General features: G+C 37.6%; 1 protein-coding gene across 2 annotated transcripts in view; it reads left to right on the top strand.

The window, feature by feature from the left end:
• Window positions 1-297: 297 nt before the first annotated feature.
• Window positions 298-19,554, top strand: part of prkcaa (protein kinase C, alpha, a) — a 135,444-nt gene continuing 116,187 nt past the window's right edge. For both annotated transcript variants that reach the window (XM_079265224.1, XM_079265223.1), the window contains exons 1-2: window positions 298-622; window positions 2,389-2,420. In XM_079265224.1, coding sequence (XP_079121350.1) covers window positions 456-622; window positions 2,389-2,420 — 199 coding nt within the window. In that variant the 5' untranslated portion in view covers window positions 298-455. The remainder of the gene's footprint in view (window positions 623-2,388; window positions 2,421-19,554) is intronic.

Raw genomic sequence — 19,554 nt, 5'->3', positions numbered from 1 at the left:
CTCTCTCTATACATATATATATATATATATATATATATATATATATATATATATATATATATATATATATATATATATATATATATATATATATATATATATATATATATATGTATGTATATCAATCAAATTTTATGTTTATCTAAAAAAAAACAAAAAAACAAAATGAAGTAAAATAAATGGAAGATTAGGGTTTTATTTTGTATGTTTACACCGGAAGCGCCACGTCTGACCACGGGGAGTTTTACGACCAGTGGAGCTGTCAGTGCCAGTGGAGCAGCCCAGTGGTGTGGATAGGAAGGGAAAGCCCTCAGACGTGTTGTCTCGTGTCTCCGGTGAAGACCGCTCCGCACTCTGCCAGCTCCACACTGAGGGCAGCGCGTGTCAACAGACTGAAGAGCAGCTGAAGAAAGCAGACGCCAAGCCTTTGCATTGATTTGTGTTTTTAGGGGGACATGGCTGATGCAAGTTTCAACGAGTCGTCCACCGCGGACGTAGCCAACAGGTTTGCTCGGAAAGGTGCTTTGAGGCAAAAAAACGTCCACGAAATCAAGAACCATAAATTTATCGCCAGATTCTTCAAACAGCCGACTTTCTGCAGCCACTGCACCGACTTTATCTGGTAAGTCTTCCGTCTCCCACCTCCACCCCCTTTTAACTACTGCCTGTTGCATATCGAATAACTTCACTTCAGTCTGCTGGATGATGTAACACAACTCTGGACTGACTTTCTCCTCCTGAACTTGCAATCCCTGCACTTCTGGAAGACTTTCTTTCAGAGAAAGAGTGAAAACAAACGATGCCCTAAACTAGGTCTTTCAGAAATTTCCCAGTGCTCTTCATAAAGATCAAGTTTAGTCCTTCTACCATAGGGGAGGAGTTATGCTGCTTATTATATTTGCACTGAGTTGAAAATAAGAATAACCTTTCAATGGAAAATACAGCAGACAAGTGAGTAAAGCTGAATGAACATGCAGCGTTTAACGGGGGTAAATTCCTACCGAGGAAGAGTGAAATTAAAGCAGTCTTTCTCATTTATGAGGGATTTGTGTGTGAGAGCCACTTCAGTGGTGCATAAGACTTAACAAATTCCTGCTTAAGCCAGGAATTATTCTGTTAAAGTCCACTCATCTTGCTGTCTTCCATGATAAACATGCATGCAGTGCAGCGGCTGTAAACGGGCCTGGTCAAAGTATTTGGATGAGTGATATGCTCCTTTGAACTGTACTGCCGGTTACAGTTGAGGAGGAGTGTCTCTTCATGAAATTATCTTTTTGGGGGAATTCTGCAAGTTGCTGGCAGCATGATCCGTTATGGAAAAGCACTTCACCCCAGCTGCAAAACATTTGCAGATGCTCTGAGTTGACGCACTCCTGAAGTGGGCACTTTGAAAGAGCATAGGCACAAATTCTCACCCTTGTACTTACTCCCTCCTGTTGGTGGTACAAGAGAAGAAAAAAAGACTAAACATACCTCTGAACATTTTGTCCAGACTGGTCACAGGAGTTGTTTTTGTTTAGGTTTGGGTCTATACTTCTCTGTTAAATGAGAGAAGAGTGAACATACAGGCGGCTCAGTGCAGACACAGACCCACCATTAATATTGATGGTGGTTGTTTGATCTCAGGCCTTTAATGGTTGCAGCTTGGATCACTGGTTTACATAGTAACCTCTGGCCAACTGAACACCACTCCTTAGTGCAAAGCACACACTCAACCTGGTGCAAAACCTGAAGGCAAACAACTTGTTGCATTTCCTTGTAGCTGAAAAAACAGATCCGCTTCGTGCAGCCGAGGTTACTGATGATAATGGCTGCTGACATCACAGTGTGATCGAATCCAACACTTGAGATGAAATGTTTAATACAATGCCAAAATAAATGCATATATGAGGTTGGACAATAATTTGCTGTGTTAATAGTGTCCCTCTCAGAAGACTTCCAAAAAAATGCAGAAACTTCGCTGAACTGTTTCCTCTAAGAGGTTTCAGCTAAGAGGTTGCAGTTAAACTTCAAATCATTGAAAAATGTTGTGAATTGGTTTTATGTCAAGACTTCTCAAATGCCAGTCAAGTGTCCATGCAAAAAGAAAAAGAAACAGTGCGGTAAAAGTGCCGGTGTTGAACTCTCTCATCAGTGTTAAAACATCCTTATCCCGACACCCATGCATGGAAGGGTAAAAACGATTTTCTACAAGGGTTATTTTGGTTATTTTTGCCATTTAAAATGCATTTAGTGAAGAAGGAAACTGGGAATTTTCTGCAAAGTTCCTGTTAAGTACTCACAAATAATCTATAACTCTTTGCCTTGGAAAGAATGAGTTAATTTACTGGACTTATGTGTGTTTAAAGAGTGAACATCTATTCATTTTAATCTTTTCTCTTTACCCAGGGGATTTGGGAAGCAAGGATTCCAGTGCCAAGGTAAAGAAAAACTAGCAGAAATGTGTGTTTATGTGTGTGTCAAATGTAAAGGTTGATATGTATTAAATGTGCAGTCTAGCATTTAGCTTTCCTCATTGTATTTAGTGTGGTTTAAGTCCTACATTTGGGTGGTTTTAGTTTATTTTCCTGCAGTTTTGGCCATAGTTAAGTGTGAATACCTGAGTTTACTGTCTCATTGTATTTTTTTTACTGCTGTGATATAAAAAGAATCGTTGATTGTAAACAAACTCACTGTCATTGATCTAGCGAGCAAATCCATCAACCTTCGTCAATATGTTTAAAAGTCATGTTGTGCTCATGAATATTGGAGATTATACTAAATTACCAGTTTAATCAAAGTGGTCACTTGAATTAAATGCTGACTCCAACCAAGCTGCAGGTTTACTTAAAATTTATGTGGCAAGTTATTATAACTTCATGCTTTTTTATCTGTTAGATCACAGGCAGATGCTTGGAATTTGGTAGTGATGTTTAATTGAACTGAATTCAATTGAAATGGAGATCATTGCAGCAATAATTGGAGTTTAAGATAGTTTTTTAACTGCTAATTTTCAGTCAAGTGTCTCTTAATAAGGGAGACTCGTGTTGGCCTGTTGAAGGGAAACAACGTGGCAAAAATGCAGTAATGGAGGCACGATTTATATTAACTATTAGCTGAAGACTGAAGATATTTGACAAAAACAGTAGGACAGCAGCAAGAGAGAAACATAAAGAGCTGCATATTGCACAAAAGACAGCTTCATCAGCTCCTGACCCAAGCAGCATCTTTGGAGGTGTTTTTCTTCATGAACTGGTAGTTTTAACTTCATCTCATTTAATATGGAAACGTGTTTTTCTGGCTGAAGTAAAGAGCAGATGATATCAAACAGCTGTTCAAAACATTTTGTGAATTAAAGGTACTATGTGGAGTTCACTTGTAAATTAGAAAAAAAAAATCCTACTATGAATAAAAATCTTGATGTGTGGAGTTTTGTCATCCTGGAAATATTTTGAAAAGTAGAAGTTTTTCATACAGCCTTTCCCTTCCCTGCACTGATTATGCATAAACAGTTAAAATCACCCCATGTATAGTGAGTGCGTACATGCATTGTTGTGGAGTTGCAGAGATAAGCAGTAGACCCACTTTGTGCAAGTAATTAATAAAACTCCCAAAAATATGTTCAGGCCAAAATTTTGCAGTTTAGCATGAAAAACATTTGTATTTTCCAAAGTACATTTATTACAGCTGCAACTAGGAAAAGTTTGGTTATTTGTTAGATAGCGTTCTGTGGTGCAGCAGTTTTTGTACTATGATCTTTATCAGGGGGTTATTATGTAGGATCAAAGAGTCAAATAAGAGTTAAAACCGTCATGTTTCTTTCTTGTGAAGCATTTAATTGAACGCAGTGGTTTTGGAGTGGTTCAACAAAAGATAGCAGAAGCTATCTTCTGCTAGGGCAGAAGATAGCTTGTCTGTTGGAAAAGAAGGAGTTAAATCTGTTATTCAGAATCGCGTCTCCTGAGAGCGTCTGAGCAAGTGAGACAAGCAGAAGTTTTAAGTAAATCATTACTCCTCATTACTGTTAAACCTAAATAATTCATGGTGTCTTGTGTGTCTTTAAGAGCACAAGTTGGGAAAGAAATCATGAAGGTATGTGCATATTAGGCCACATCTACATGTAAATCCATCTTCTCCCTTTGTGCATGAGTGCTAGCAACCCAACACCCACACTTTTCTGTGATCTGCTCACATGGAAGTGAGATGCAGCTTGCGTTCAGACCTTTAGTTCCTACTTAAAACCAGGCTCATAATGAGTCAGCTAAGGTGTCAGATTGTTGATAGCATAACATGTTTTTGTCCAATCTGACATTATTGCAAGCGTGTAGGTCAGCCCCCTCGTCTGCTTTTACAGCAAGTTGTCATTTTCCTACTGCCTCGTTGTCACTGGGCCACTTTTTCATACAGAAGATTATTAAAAAGGCAGCCCGAAGAAGCAAGCATAAATGGTGCATCTGAGCTCTACTTTCAGCACAGACTCTCAAAACCTGAACGTTCCTTATTCTTCCATCATAAATCCATAAATCGGACCTATTGCATAAATAATGGCCCCGCCTTATCTAAAGGAAGGCGATTGGTTGCACTGCAGCTATTCAGAGAGCGAAAGGTCCTCAATTTATATCATCAGTCCAGCCATCAAATATTAAACTGAAGATCCCATAAAATCAGGGTCAGATTCTCCAGCATAGACACAAAGCATCCCAGTCACTTTTCAAAAATAACAAAGTGATAAAACTGGAGAGTGGCATTTCTATAACTAGAGTGACATTTAATTTTCAGCCCTGCAAATGTCCCTTTTCTAAGAATAGGCTGGGTTGTTTGGTTTTACAACATGAAGTATTGCTTACAGTGTTGTGAGCTTAAATTTTTAAAGGTTTGACTAAACATATAGATATGTCAAACATGGACATTTTGTCACCATTTGGTGAGTTTGTCATGTAAAACATTGACATGTCTTGTCAATATTTGCATCTGTTATGACTCCTAATAAAATTGTGAAGTTTTTTATCTAAAGATTAAACAATGAAATGAATAAATTGGATTGCTGAATAAAGCTAAATAATTGATTTCTGCGATAATTTAGTAAATACAAGTGAGCTACCATTGGACTTATGAAGCATCTGTTTGGCAAAGCTGCCCTGGTCTCTTAACTTAAAACTTGTATTGGACAGTTTCAATATTGAAATGACTTTTCTTACAGCAAATAATTAATTCTAATTATTTTTTAACAAAATTAAGTGAAATAAAACTAAATGCAGCGGAAGTAATGCCACTTTGTAATACATGGATATTGTGTAATAACAGGCTACTGTATGAAAAATCTTTACACCACAGTAAAATAAATAAATAAATCCAACACCTCAATATGACACCTTGAATGAAATCCTACAGTAAAGTTAGTTAGTTTTGGAAATAAACAAGCCCATCAGTAAGCACTTTTCTAGATATTATCTGCATTGTGAACAATCTGTCTGTCATCCCCTGGTCACTTTCTCTCTGGAGTCTCATTTCAAGCACCTGATCTTCTGCCTTTGTGCATCAGAGTGTCTCAAATCACCATTTAGATGATGCTGTAGTACAGCCAGGCAATTTGTGCTCATGTCGCTTTCCCATTCAGTTCCTGTTAAAACCACTCTCTCTTGGCACCTGTAGGGAGTTGGCTTGTTAAGCTAAGCTAAGGAGTTGTCATTTTGGTTTTCTTACTCAAAGTTCTGATTCATCAAAGTTTAATCTGCCAGAGTTAATCCTGTTTGGAGTCATGATTCATTTTCTGTCAGCTAAATATACTTGTGAGCCACAGAATTCAGTCGGACTCCGAGAGACCAAAATGTGGGGTCAAATACCCTCTTCCAGAGCACCTGTAGCTACACTTGTATAATAGTATAATATTGGAAAATTTCTCCTAATGGTCTTTTTTAGGAGGATGTAGATACCACAATTATGCTCGTGTCAACTACTTGAATAGATAAATCTGAGAGCTAATGTTTCATTTGCTGTGGCAGAATACAGCTGGCTTCCTTTCATGTTTAACAGATCTTTCACTCAGCTTTGCCTTGACCTAGTCGATCTCAATAATCTATCTTGTATGAGGGAAATATTATGTGTGACTGTATAATAGATGCTGCTGTTGTTCAACTGTGTCCGCTATTGCATCAATTTTGTATGTTCTGGAAGTTATATGTTTAGAGCTCGCTGTAGCCTGTTGATATTTTCCCTTTTCTCAGCCGTTCGTCATATGGTGTATGCAATTGTATTTATTTTTTATATATTTATTTTGTAAATGTTCATAGCACCCCTTGGGAATGAGGTGTGAAAGACTAATTTGCATTTGTGCTCTTGACCGATGATGCCACACTAATTGTCTCCAGCAACTGTAAGCTAAAATATGAAACCATTAGTAGAGCGCTGTCCCACAGTATTGATCTTTTCTGGAATTTTAGTAGTAATTTGCTTTTAAGTCCATCTAATTCTTTTAACTCTTGTTGTTTGAAGCAGCACCCTTTGCTCAGAAATGCATGTTCCTGCTGGTTTCTGTCTAAAATGACAGCAAATGCAAAATCAATTTAGTATTAGTCCTATAAACTGCCTCTTTGCACAGAGTGTAATTTCATTGTCCGGGATCATTTCCCTTAGAAGCCATATTTGAACAAAGACAAGAAATGTAAGTGGATGTGAGAGCACCAGAAGGTTTCAGAAACCTCTTTCTTTGTGCTGCTTTTTTCCTTGCAATGTAATGGTTGCTTAAGTCTCATTTTCTGCTCAACAAACTAATTGAAAGGCAGATCATTTCTAGTGTGCAGAAGATGTCTATGCATTTGTTCTTGCATAGTGATTTCTTCAGAATGATGTGCTCTCTATTGGTTTATTGGCAGATTGCTGTTTACCAAATTTCACCTGAGGCTTTCTAATTTTCTCTGATGGGAGTGGGAGCTAATGAGCTTTGCTCCTGTGAAGGAACCAAATCTCCCAAGAGAGAAAAAACATATAATGTCCATCCAGGCGTTATGACTTTATTGCCCTCATTGTGACTTGCTCAGGTGCAACGAGTGTGAAGAGATTGAACCTCTTAAGGAGAATTAACTCTCTGACGATACTGACATGACAGGAAGTGTTTAGATAACTCCAGCCTTTTTTTTCTTTATTCAGTTGACAAGAGTATTTGATTATGTTATGATGATAATAGTCATAACTATTTTTTTTTGCCAACGTCCAGCAATGTGTTGTTGCTTTGTCCAGGTCGTGCTGCTCAGTGTTTGGACAGTACATATGCTTTTGTTCACAGTATTTACAGTGTAATTCCAATAAGTCTTTTGATGACAGTCCATAGCCTCTTGTCATGATGGCCTTTTGCCAGTTTTTTCCTTTCAATTGTTCTCTTGCTGTTTGTACAGTTTTTTAGCGCTTTAGTATGTTTCTTATTAGTATGTTCTACATGAAATAGAAGGTGTTTGAAGAGCTGGTGACTCAATTGAACGATTACTTCATTCACTTATTCAGACAACGATTCAGTCATTAATGAATTGACTATCATTTTTCCTTTAGTCAAATCTAGAATGTGTTTAAGCAAAGTTGCATAAAAACGAAGCTGTTGAGGTACAAAAAGAAAGAAAAACTAATTTAGTAGGGTTTAGATATGTAATGGCCCATTTTCCAGTAACATTAAAAGCATAGATTTTAAGAGTGAATAACTTGTTTTTAAGGTTGTCATTTCTCTTAGGTTCCAGATTTGGGCTTAATTGAGACATCAATACATTGCTTTGTGCTTTCAATTTACCAGGTGGCTAGATAGCTTAGTAATAAACTAAATATTTTAATGAGCGACAAGAGAGTTTATTACAATTAAGCTTTAGGTTGTCTAAAATAAACCATGCTGATGTAATTTACTAGAAGGAGGTGAGAAAAGAGCCTGTAGTGGGGAAGTGACTTTAATTAGTCTGATCATTAGGCAGAATATATGATTAGAAAATATAATCTAACAATCTACAGACACTGCTTACACATTTATCGTGTGGGTGTTTCAACATTTACTTGTTTGTTATTAGTGTTTCTCTTTCAAAAAGGGCTTTTTGGTTTATATAGTGGTTTAAAAACAGTGGTGTTCAAGACTCTGTTATACACATTTCAGTTCATAATCCCTCTGGACATTTTCACAAGAAACCATTTAGATTCAGGATAAAAGAAATGCTGTTTTTCTGCTATTTTAACCATGAAAGCCTTTAAAATCATATCTATACTCCATTGTATTTCCACTGAAATGAAATGACTGAGATGAAACAGTGTCTGACTGAGCGAAGAAATCCCTGCAGCCCTGTGACTCTTATAAGCTTTATCCAGGGCAGTGAAACCACGACCACTCTGCAACATCTGTTGCCTTTGCTGCTATACTGTCGTGACGCTGCTTTTGTCTGGGCCTTCAAACTCTGTTCCTCTTCAGTTGAGGTGGTATACAACTAAGATCCAGATGCACTGCTGGTAGCTTTGATGCTCACTGCTAAATTAATATGTAGAAAATAATCTGCCACCTGTTTAATGTCTTTCTGACTCTCTTGATAGTCCCCTATCAGGAAACTCTGCTTACATAGGTTTGCTCTACATGGCCGCTTCCTATGTTGTAACACAGCAAACACACATCCTTCATGTTCTGGTGGTAAACAGATTAAATCAGTAATCAGGTATTTGTTTCCTGCAGGATCTTATTTCATAGCAATGTACAATCATCTACAACTACTCTGAAACCTGATACCATGTTGGTGTAGTCTGAAATACTATAAAGATTTTGATTGAATGGGGCAAAATAGAGAAGAGGTATCATGTCACAAGTATGTGTGTGAGTGGGTGTTTAGGAGACAGAAGGTGATGGGGGCAAAGTTCAGCAGGGGGTTATATTTAGAGCAGCTCCTTGGTCCCCTGAAGATATACACTGCTCCGCATTGCATGCATTCTGTTTATAGGAGGACATTTGTTCTGTCTTTGGAGACGGCCACATTTGGATTACATAAGGGCTTTATCAGGGGACACACATGCTCTGCAGATGTTATCAAATTAGTGGCTTTGCAGGGGATATTCTATGAGCATAAGCCACTTTCACCATGTTGTTCTACATCTTGATTTTCCTCTCTAGAATATTGCAATAATGGGACTATAAAGTGAATGTTCAGGTTCAGAAGCTCAGCAGTTTCTCTTTCATTTCTAGCACTTTTTCTTTATAGTCGTTTAAGAGATTTGCACACAATTTTAGCTTCAGAGGTCTCTCACAGACATGATGTAGCAGTTGTGCGTTCAGTTATCTATTCCAGTCAGTAAAAAAAAAACAAACAAAAACAAACCCTGAATTAACCAGGCAGAAGGAAGTACTGAGAAAAGGGAAAACTGATCCTAAAACAGATCTGACATTGTAAAGAATAAGCACAGGATATCATAGCAGATGTATTTTTCTGAATTTAAATGTGACAAGATGTCATCTGTTGAGATGTCTTATGTCTCTTTTTTTATGGATTTGTTTGTTGATCAGCCATATAAAATGAGTAAATATCTATGTACAGTCATACTTTTGCACCTGACTAGCTACTATCATGACTGATTGACACTGAAATTACAGACTGTTGTCAGGACCATGACCTGAACATGGACCCTTGCACCTTTTAAAGGGACACAGAGAGAGCAATAACCTGTTTGACAGATACCATAATAGCTCTGCTCCAATCAATACCTAGCAGTAGTTCAAAGTAGGGCTATTCAGTTCAGTCTTACAAAAGCTATAGTCAAACATACATACTAATTAAATGGATACAACAGCCTATGAATTTCTTCACATTGGCCACGTTTTTATTGGGAGTTTTAATTCAGAGTAAAAGTTAATTCTGCTTTAAACTGTTAAAAAAAAAAAAAAAAAAATGGCCAAGAGGTCTAAGTTAGTTCTCATTGTTGTGCGCATGCTCCTTACCATGTCCTGTCCTGATGACGCACATATTCCGCATGTTGGTTTGCCTCCCACGTTTGGTAGTTTATTTTCCTTCTCCTTCTCAGCTGCTGAAGAAAAGTGAAGAATTATGCTCATGTCAAGCTGGTACTTCAAAATTATAATCAAAATAACAGCGAAACTGTACTTATTATATAGGTTTACATGTTATGGCTGAAAAGGCTAGAAGCAGGAAGCAAACTTCGTTTTCTGCCGGTAAACGTGAGAACATCACGCCCACCCCTCGTCCAATCAGATCCCTTCCTAACCTGCCGACCTGCGAAATTAAGTAAAGATGGAATTATTATTTCCATGGAAACTCATAGGAGTAGACTGTTAATTTAAAATCATTTAATTTAAATGCCAAAAAAAACCCCATCATGTAAATGTACCCAGTGACTCACAAATTTAAGTCAGGTGTGTTGGGGCAGGGAAAAAATGAAAACTTAAAGAACTTTGTCACCCGTTGAACCAAACTGAACAGTCCAAAAGCACAAGTGTCAAAACTCCAGTCCTTGAGGCCTGGTATCCTGCAGGTTTTTGTTGCCGCCGTGCTCCAACTCACCTGACCAAAATTAATGGCTGACAAGAAGCTGTTGGATCCATTTGATTTGAATCAGGTGTGTTTTAGCATGGAAACAAAAACCTGCTGGATACCAGCCGTCAAGGACTGGAGTTTGACACCCCTGCCCTAAAGCTTATCTAGCTGTAAAAGCCCTCCCGCTCTGATTTTACTTTATCTAGCTCCCAGATTACCAGCTTTTTTCTTTTGTCAGAGAACATTGACCTGGACAGCAGTTGTATCTAAAGAGCACGGCCTCAAAAGTCTAACCTGACTCAACACCAGTGTCATATCTTATGAGGACGTGTCAGACTGGGCTCTCTTCCACCATTAGTAGAACACCAGCTCATGTAGTATGTTTTAGAAAAAATGATGTTTCATCATTTTAAAAACACTCCATAGACTTTAAAGGAAAATAAAGCTAGAGAATGGTTCATCAGTGTTTTCTGCAGACTCCTTTATACGTTTCTTAAAACGTTTCTTAAAAAGGCTGCTGGTGTTTTGATGAAGCACATCAGATAAAATCAGCACCGTAAAAAACATGTAATCAGAAATGTAACAAATGTCTTTTGCTCCAACTGAATGATGCTGTAATGTAATGTCTGTCTTCCGATGCTGTGTTTTGTTAGAAACAGCTTCATACGCAAAGTGTTGGGGCATGTAGGATTTTCCTGAAAGCATCTCACCTCTCTTCCTGTTTCATGACAATCAATTCAGAGCAGCTGCATTAAGATTAGACTAATCCATCACGACGGCCTGCATTATTTATCACCTTAATTCCCACCATGCATTTGGGGCGAATGCTATGTCGGCTTCAGAAATATTCCTCTGAGTTTTAATGTGTTTGCCTCTGAGTAAGTAATCTCTGAATGTAAAAAGTGTGCTGTTACTGTTACTTTTTTAACACAGAGTATTTTTGAATAAGTAAATTCAAATGTTTTAAAAATGAGCAATGATTGCAAATATTTCCTTTAAACTACATGCCGGTGTTGAGATAAGTGAATATTTTATAAGATGTTTTGATGTTGTTTTTCCCTTGTTGCTGTGCTTCTAAATCTGGGGGAGATCACTCTCTGCGCCTCCTTGGAGATCTTGACCACACACACTGGTGCATATCAGTGTGTATATCTTGGCACAGGACAGATCCTGCTTGAGGGAGATGCTTCCTCTGATGCCTGAATGTTATGAGATACTCGAGTTTGGTTTGGTTCCTGTTTGCATGCTGTCATGATGTGGCCCAAATCTGCTTCACAGTTTGATAAGGGGAATTTAGTGCAGGAAGGGCACCAGCTGAACAGTCACAGGTGGGATGACGTCCATGTTCCTGCTGTCAGGCTTATGATATGTGGAATTTGGTCAGGATTTTCTGTCACTCTTCTGTCAATTGGAAAACATGACTGTATTGTACCAAAACATGACAGGAGATTCATTTTACATGTAGTTGATATTTTTTTCTTTCTTTGAAGAATGCAATAATGTCAACTAAAACTGCTTCTTCATAGTCTTTGTTTAACGTTCGATGGAAACTGAAAGTAGGATGCCTTTTTTTTTTTTTTTTTTAAATTGTGTGTGTGTGTGTGTGTGTGTGTGTGTGTGTGTGTGTGTGTGGGTGGGTGTGTGGGGTGTGTGGGTGGGTGGGTGGGTGGGGTGGGTGGAGTGGGTGGAGTGGGTGGGGTGGGTGGGTGGAGTGGGCCACATGGCCAGTGTATCCAAGTGAAAGAGAATGTCCTAGCAGCAGCCTTGTGTTGTGCTTTCTCAGTGTTTATCCAGAGTTCTCAAACTCCTGCAATAAGAAACATTTGGTAGCAGATCTATAATTTACATTGAGAGCACCCAGATAGAATAGTTTCCATCTATTTATTAATTTATTAGATTTGATAAGACATGATGAAGAAAAATGCAATATTTATCATAAAACTTTTTTTTATCCAAGTGTTTATTGCAATGATTTTCCATCTTTCTTTTTTCTTTCTGTGCCTTTTTTTTTTCAGACATAGATTGGTTCATGTAAACAAACAAAAGCAGTCTTGATTGTGATGTGTTATCAACATGAGATCATGGACGTTTACTTCCTAGTGTTTATCTTGTTTTAGGAATTACTCAGATTTGGCTTGTTTTTATTAAATTCACTGCTGACGGTGATATTTGGGCAAAGCCATAATGAAAAAGGCTGAATATATTCCTTTCTCAGTAGCAGCCTTTGAATTATATAACTCAACATTATTTCTTGCAACATTCTTGGGCAAATTGGCTTTACTGAGAAGAAATAAAAACGCGAGTGCGAGCTCACAACAACATGTTTGTATCTAGTGTTGCACGTTATCTGGGCATACATATTGCGTCTTTGAATGTATGGCTTTGTGGCTGATAAACTAAGCGCATATTTTAGAGTGACCCATCACAGCCGTTGCAGTGGTTTGCAATCATCCATTTAGATAATTAAAGTCATGTCTAAAGCGCATTGAGGTTGTATGGATGCAGGATGGGAGCAGTGGGAAATATTCTATATTCTAAGATATACTAATGTTCATTAATGCTAAAGGGTTTATATGCTAAGGTTTTATTACCTTTAAAGTGATGATCATCGTTGCTGTCAAGACATCAAGCACTGCCTCTTTGCTGTCTCTCATGTGTATCAAGTCATTGAGGTGAGGCAATACACAGCATTTGACTTGGCTTTTTATTATTTAGTTTTATTATTATTTATTTGACTCTAGCACAATAAATAGAAAAAAAACAACAACTTACAAAACACTTATTTTTACTTTTCTATCAACCTTGGTGAGATTGCATTGTCGAAAAGTTACAATGCAACCCAGTAGTCCATTCAGGCAAGAGTCCAACACATTCATATGTAACAGATCAATGTATGGGAGGAAATGTCTGAACGAGGGCATTGAGCAGTGTACATCTTCTTTAGTGGTTGGCACAGATAGTTTTTGGTGAAGAATTGTATCATATGTGCTTAATGGAAGATTAACGAGCTTTTACTGGAATTGAAGTCTCAGACAGCATGTTTAGTTTTTTTCTGCAAATGAGAGCGCCCTGTTGTTCTGTAATTTGGTCATAGGAAGTGTTCCAGATTACTGGGATTAATTTTTGGAGTGTGAGCCGTAGGAAGTGATCCTTAACAGGACCTCTGAATTGATGCTGCAACATAGACGAGTCACAAATCCCACCACTGTCTGCATGCAAAGAAGGTCTTTTGAAAGACTACAGTGCCCCTAAGATGGATCATCTGCCATGCCATTTAACGCAGACCTCATGTTGACCTCAGCAGTTAAATAAAGGTCTCCGTTTTGGTGGGATGCTTTGCGCAGATAATCGCTGAGCTCCAGGAATCCCTTAGGCTAACACCTAAGGGCCAAACTATCTTATTGGTTATTAGTAGGTGATGGTCTTCCATATCATTATGTTTCTCTAAGAGCACATGGGTTAGATAATAGCATTTATCCTATCACCTTTAAAAAGCAGCCATCAAGGTAAACTGCTTTTCAATGTTTTTAGCAAATGAAGATGACTGATTCACAAACAGCTGGCTTGGAAAAAAACACCACCCACAGTCACAAACATCACTTTCCTGTTTTCACCTTATCTGTGGGGTGAAATGTGTATACATAGACAAGCTATAGGGCATATCTGAGAGGTAAGCATTTTCAGAACCTCCTACATATTTCCTTGAACAAAGGTGGAGTTAAATGCATCTCTTGAATTGAGTCTGTACTTTCCACCCTGTGTACATTGTTAAAGGTTTAACTCTGAAGCTGCAGACTGATTGAATTGTTGAGCAGTTTCTTGCAAACATGTCAGTCAGTTGGATTAAATAAGCTTCCAGGCTTTCATGTTTTACTCATGTAGATTTACTGACCCTCACTCCCCCCCCCCCCCCCCCCCCCCAACTTGATACATTAAATCATAGCAAAATTGCCAGATCGCTTCAAGTGGTTGCATGGAAGTCACTCATGGATTACAGACCACTGAATAATCCCGGTCATGATAAATTTTATTGAGCTCCATCATCTCAGTCATCAACATTAGTTACAGCCATATGTGAGTTTGCTGCCGTTTTCAGAAACAAACAGAGATGTATAAAGACTTTCCACTACACATGTACTCACACAGGGTTTTGAGTTGAGTCATTTAGAGTAACATGTATTCGGCTTCTGAAAATATGTGGCTTAATGATGGTTGTTGTATTGACTTTTATGTGGATTCGATTAATTACTTATTACACATATATTTTCCTTGTGTCTTCTCATTTCATCCATGAAATTTAAGTTCTACAATTATGTTGTACTTTCACTTGAAATTTTCAAACATTTTACTAGAATATTCATAAAATATCTTAAAAAAGTGAGATAAAAATTAGGTAATTAACTGAGGAAATTGCAATGCAAATATTGAATTTATTATATCTAGGGTTTTCCAGTCTTTTCAGTCAGTGGTATAATAATAATAATAATAATAATAATAATATATTAGCAATTGTCTTGTTTTATTTAAAGGATAATCCAGGTTTATGATATCATAAATCATAAGTAATTGACATTTTTGAAGTCGTAGCTTCTTTTCAATCTACATTTTGACAGGTTGTTTAGAGATTAAGGTAATTTCAGATCACTTTTACCATCGTTGGGATTGGCCAATCAACAAAGATGCAAGTTCAGTTCAGTGTGTAATGACGCAGGTGAGACCCAGGGCACCTTTGAAGCAGTTATGTGTAAAGACCTCTATTTACATGAGCTACTCTTCAATGTTAATGATTAGAGCAGAAGAACATTTGATAATAATGCTGTACATGGAAAAGCAATGACAACAGAGCCGCAGCTGTCCTAAAAGAACATTTCTACCCATATGTCCTTTGCTAACAATGGAATAGACCAGCCGACTGAATACTTGGCCTAAATGTTTTGTGAGATGTTTCTGTGCCTGAAAATGCTTTAAGAAAAGTGAAACAGATACAGTAGATGATCCAAGTCTTAACCTGTATCCAACAGAAATGTTGTGGACGGACCTAAAGCACTCAGTTTATGTGAGGAAATAAAACCACATGCTTATGGGACATAGCTCCCTTTTTTCTGCTATGATGTTTATTTTTTCTGACCAGGAGCAGATGAGCTGGTGAGGTGAAAGTTCATCAGTTTAACTTTTGTTTTATCGATTAGAAAGTGGGTCCTCTACCTGGGAAAGATTTTTCTCTGATGTTGATCAGCTATGACAGACTAGTATGCAGTGGTAGAGGAATTAAACTCTGACTGACCTGAGTGTTCTTCTAGCGGACTTACTAGGGAATAATGCACTCTGGCAAATGCTGCTTTTCTAAGAGACATCAAATAAAAGGTTTACCTTTTAGAGGTGAACACCACTTTGGTTGTGGATCAGAATGCTTTTAAAACTGAGAGGGTTTGGTTAATCCATGGGGAGGTGCCCTTCTGAACATTACTAAGGATTAGAGAAGGATATTACAGCCTGAATGCATTAGAAGTGTATTAGATGGCTCCATGATGGAGCAAAGACTAATGCACAGGGTCTGAATTATGGCATAATCTGCGTTTAATTGCCATGAGTTTTGTTGTGATAATGGTATTATCTAATGGCAGAGCTCTGGAAGAGTTTGTCAGAAGAACAAAAGGCATGGCAAATGGAAAGGGCAGAGCTGCAGTTACAGATGTGGGTCTCCCACTTTGGGTTGATTATGCAGTGTGCTAAAATGCAGTTTTTTTTTTTCCCCAACTCAAAACCCTGATTACACAAAGACCCGTTTTTCTCCAACTGAGATGTTTTTCAACTCTGAAAATGCCAAGAATGTAAAAACAGGATTGGGACTGAATGCAGCTGAACAAAGTTGTGGAGCCTGAAAGGATTACAGTTGTGTAATATGGCCTCAGTCTGTTTGACAGTTTCTACCTGTTACATTTCATCCATTACACTGGAAAAATGAATACCTGCAGTTTCTGTCTGTTTGAAAAACCTAAAGGTTGCTCTTTGTGCCATTAAAGCTTTTTCTGTGGAACATTGTTTGACTTTTCTAACATTAGTAATTAGAAGCAAAGGAACAGCTTGTACCATCTGTCTGATGGAAATCACACTTGTATTGGATGTGTTGTGGCTTTACTTGTACAGTTTATTGTTCTTTCATTTGAGTTAAAAGTAAATTAAAAATGTGTTGGAATGGTCTGCCCAGCAACAGAGGAGGAGTTTCGGAACTATATAAGCTGTCGACTTTCTTTACTTCTCAGAGATCTCTCCATGTATGACTTACATGTATCATTTGTGTGAATAAACTAACAAAGGCAGTTTGACTCAGCATCGTTGTTTCTCATCCACAAAGATTTTTCCAGCACAAAAACCCTTGCCAATCTTGTAACATTCTTTGAATTAGATAGTATATTTTATTCAGGACCAATTGATTATTTTCTTTTTTTTTTTTTTTTTTTTTACTTCTTAAAGAGTAATTAGATGATGATTAGATGGAAATCATTATTGCTAAGGATCTCGTCAGCTTTTATTTTGTCTCAAGGATCACTTTTCTTCCCAGTCCCATTTGAGCTTGGCGTGGTTAAAGTAGAGAAACTTGATGCACAAAGTTGTTGCTTCCATATTTTTTTTTTTTTTTTTTTTTGATGCGAGGTTAAGCAGATGTTTTTTTATTACCAGCTGGTACAGGTGGAGAGAAAGAAGGAAAATGTAGACAACACGTGGCATTTAAAGTCACCGCTGGAGGACTGGATAAAGCTTCTCATGGAGTATGAAGTTACCAGACCAAAACAAACTTTTTTTCCTTGTTTTTGCTGCCTCAAAAAAACAGTAACAAAGTTCTTACTTCATGTTACTACACTAAATGTTTGCTCTTAGTCTTCTTCATCCTGAATAGATCTGCAGTCTGTAGAAAACTGATGGAGCAGTTAAAACAGAGATTCATTCATTTTTTCTCTGAAACTGCTTTGACTCATACAGAAATATTAAGACATAGGTCAGGGGTGTCAAACTCTGATCCACAATGACCTTTAGCTGGCAGGCTTCTGTTGTTTCCCTTCTCCAACACACTTGACTGAAATTAATGGGTCATTGTGTAGAAGTTGGCAAGAAGCTGTTGGATCCATTTATTTAATTCAGATGTTTTGAGGCAGGAACACATTTGAAGCCTGCTGGGTACCGATGTAATCATTACTGAATGATTAGTATTGTAAGGTGTAACCTGAGTAGGGTTGATAACTCGCTAATCTGATGTAGCAAAAAGGTAAATAGTAAGTATAGTTACAAAATAGTTGTAGTATGCTAGAGTTTAGCAAAATTTGGATTGACCACATTGTTTTTTTTTTTGCTCTATGGAAGTTTATTGAAAAATTCTATGCCTTTCCTGTCTGTAAATACTTTGCTCTTCATCTCTACAATCAAGCAGTTTACAATCCTTTCGTTAATAATCCCCCTTTGTTCCTCTGACAGATGTCTAAATGCCTTGTTAATCCTGCAACAGATTGTGTTTTAGAACCCATTTGTCCACAGATGAGATGAGACTTAAACGACTAAAAATTGAGAGAAAAAAAAAAAAAAGAAAAGCAGTGCCCTTTCACAATATATCTGTAAAAAGTGACCAGGTTGTTGAACAGGATAAGCAGGAAGCTTGTGTCTAATGCTGCTCTCGGTTCAGTGAAAGTGAGGAAAAAAGGATATGAGAGATAATGTTTGTGTGTAGGGAAGATCTTAGTGGGTCTTCACATTCTATCCTGTTTTTCCAATCATATTTAAGGATTGAACAAATAACAAATAAACACACTTAAACCGACAGAACAGCAAGAACTCAAAATCCAGAGCGTAGCAATTAGAGATATGTAGTTGCAAGAATTATAGATTGCCGGCCAACTGAAAGCCTTGATTTCTATTTACCAATCCAAGCATGAATAAATATAGAAGATATCACTGATGCATGATGGCGAGTGAGAAGAACTTGGGCTATCTCTTGGTTCAAATGTGAAGTTTTAGGATGATAAAATGATTCATTTATAATTTCATGGAATTTTAAATAAATGAACATGGAATGGAACATGGAATTTTAAATAAATTGGAATGTAATTCTTTGTCTTAATTGCTACATTATGAGACTTGTTCTACGATTAGTCATTAATTCAGTGTATGGCAGGTTTTCTGATTTGAATGATCAAGAGGGACTGGCTTCCTATGGGCCATATATTAAAAACTTGAAAGCTGTCAATGTCATTAGAAACATTGCTAACCATTTTGCTTAGTGTATATTGTTCTGTAGGATGAGCATCGCGCTCCAATCCAATGCAGTGACTATGCACCAGGTTTCCCACACCAATGTGTGGCAAAGCGCTACAGAACCAAATCCAAACGTCACAGATTCTGCCCCCCAAAGACTATTTTGAAAGTGCTCAAATATACGAGTGATCCACAGGCATGCTCAGACCCCAAGTATTATTATTAAGATAATGTAGCAGATCTTCTGACCACTTATTTTAAAAGCTAGCCTCTGCTCTTGATGAGCTAAATTAATCATAGCCCCGTTGGCTTACGTGAAACTGATATACCTGACTCGTATGCATGTCAAACAAAGTATTAGGTGTTAAGCTACAATTTTTATGCTAAACAGTTTAATGTACCTGTAATTAATTAACTGATTACATAATTAAAAATGGTTTGACATTTAAAATGAGATTCACTTAAAAAAATTTTTCCCACTAGCTTGCATACAATGTTAACTGAGCAGTTACTTGCAGGGATGCCGAGTTTATGCTGCCTCAAGCATAAAATCTGAATATTTTTTAGAAACATCTTTATAAGCTTTATTGGTGACTCTCAACAGCATAGTATGAATCAACACACATCACTGATACACACACACACACACACACACACACACACACACACACACACACACACACACACACACACACACACACACACACACACACACACACACAGACAGACAGACAGCTGTTCTTCTCCTTGCACAATGCATAAGACCTATCAAAAGGAATCCCAAAAAAGGTGAATATTTGGCACAAAGAAGGCAGCCAATAACATCTGGAGTTTT

The sequence above is a fragment of the Telmatherina bonti genome (assembly GCF_933228915.1).
Source record: "Telmatherina bonti genome assembly, chromosome: 3".
Lineage (NCBI taxonomy): Eukaryota > Metazoa > Chordata > Actinopteri > Atheriniformes > Telmatherinidae > Telmatherina > Telmatherina bonti.
The sequence above is the reverse complement of the archived record's forward strand: the minus strand, read 5'-3'. Positions and strand labels throughout refer to the sequence as shown.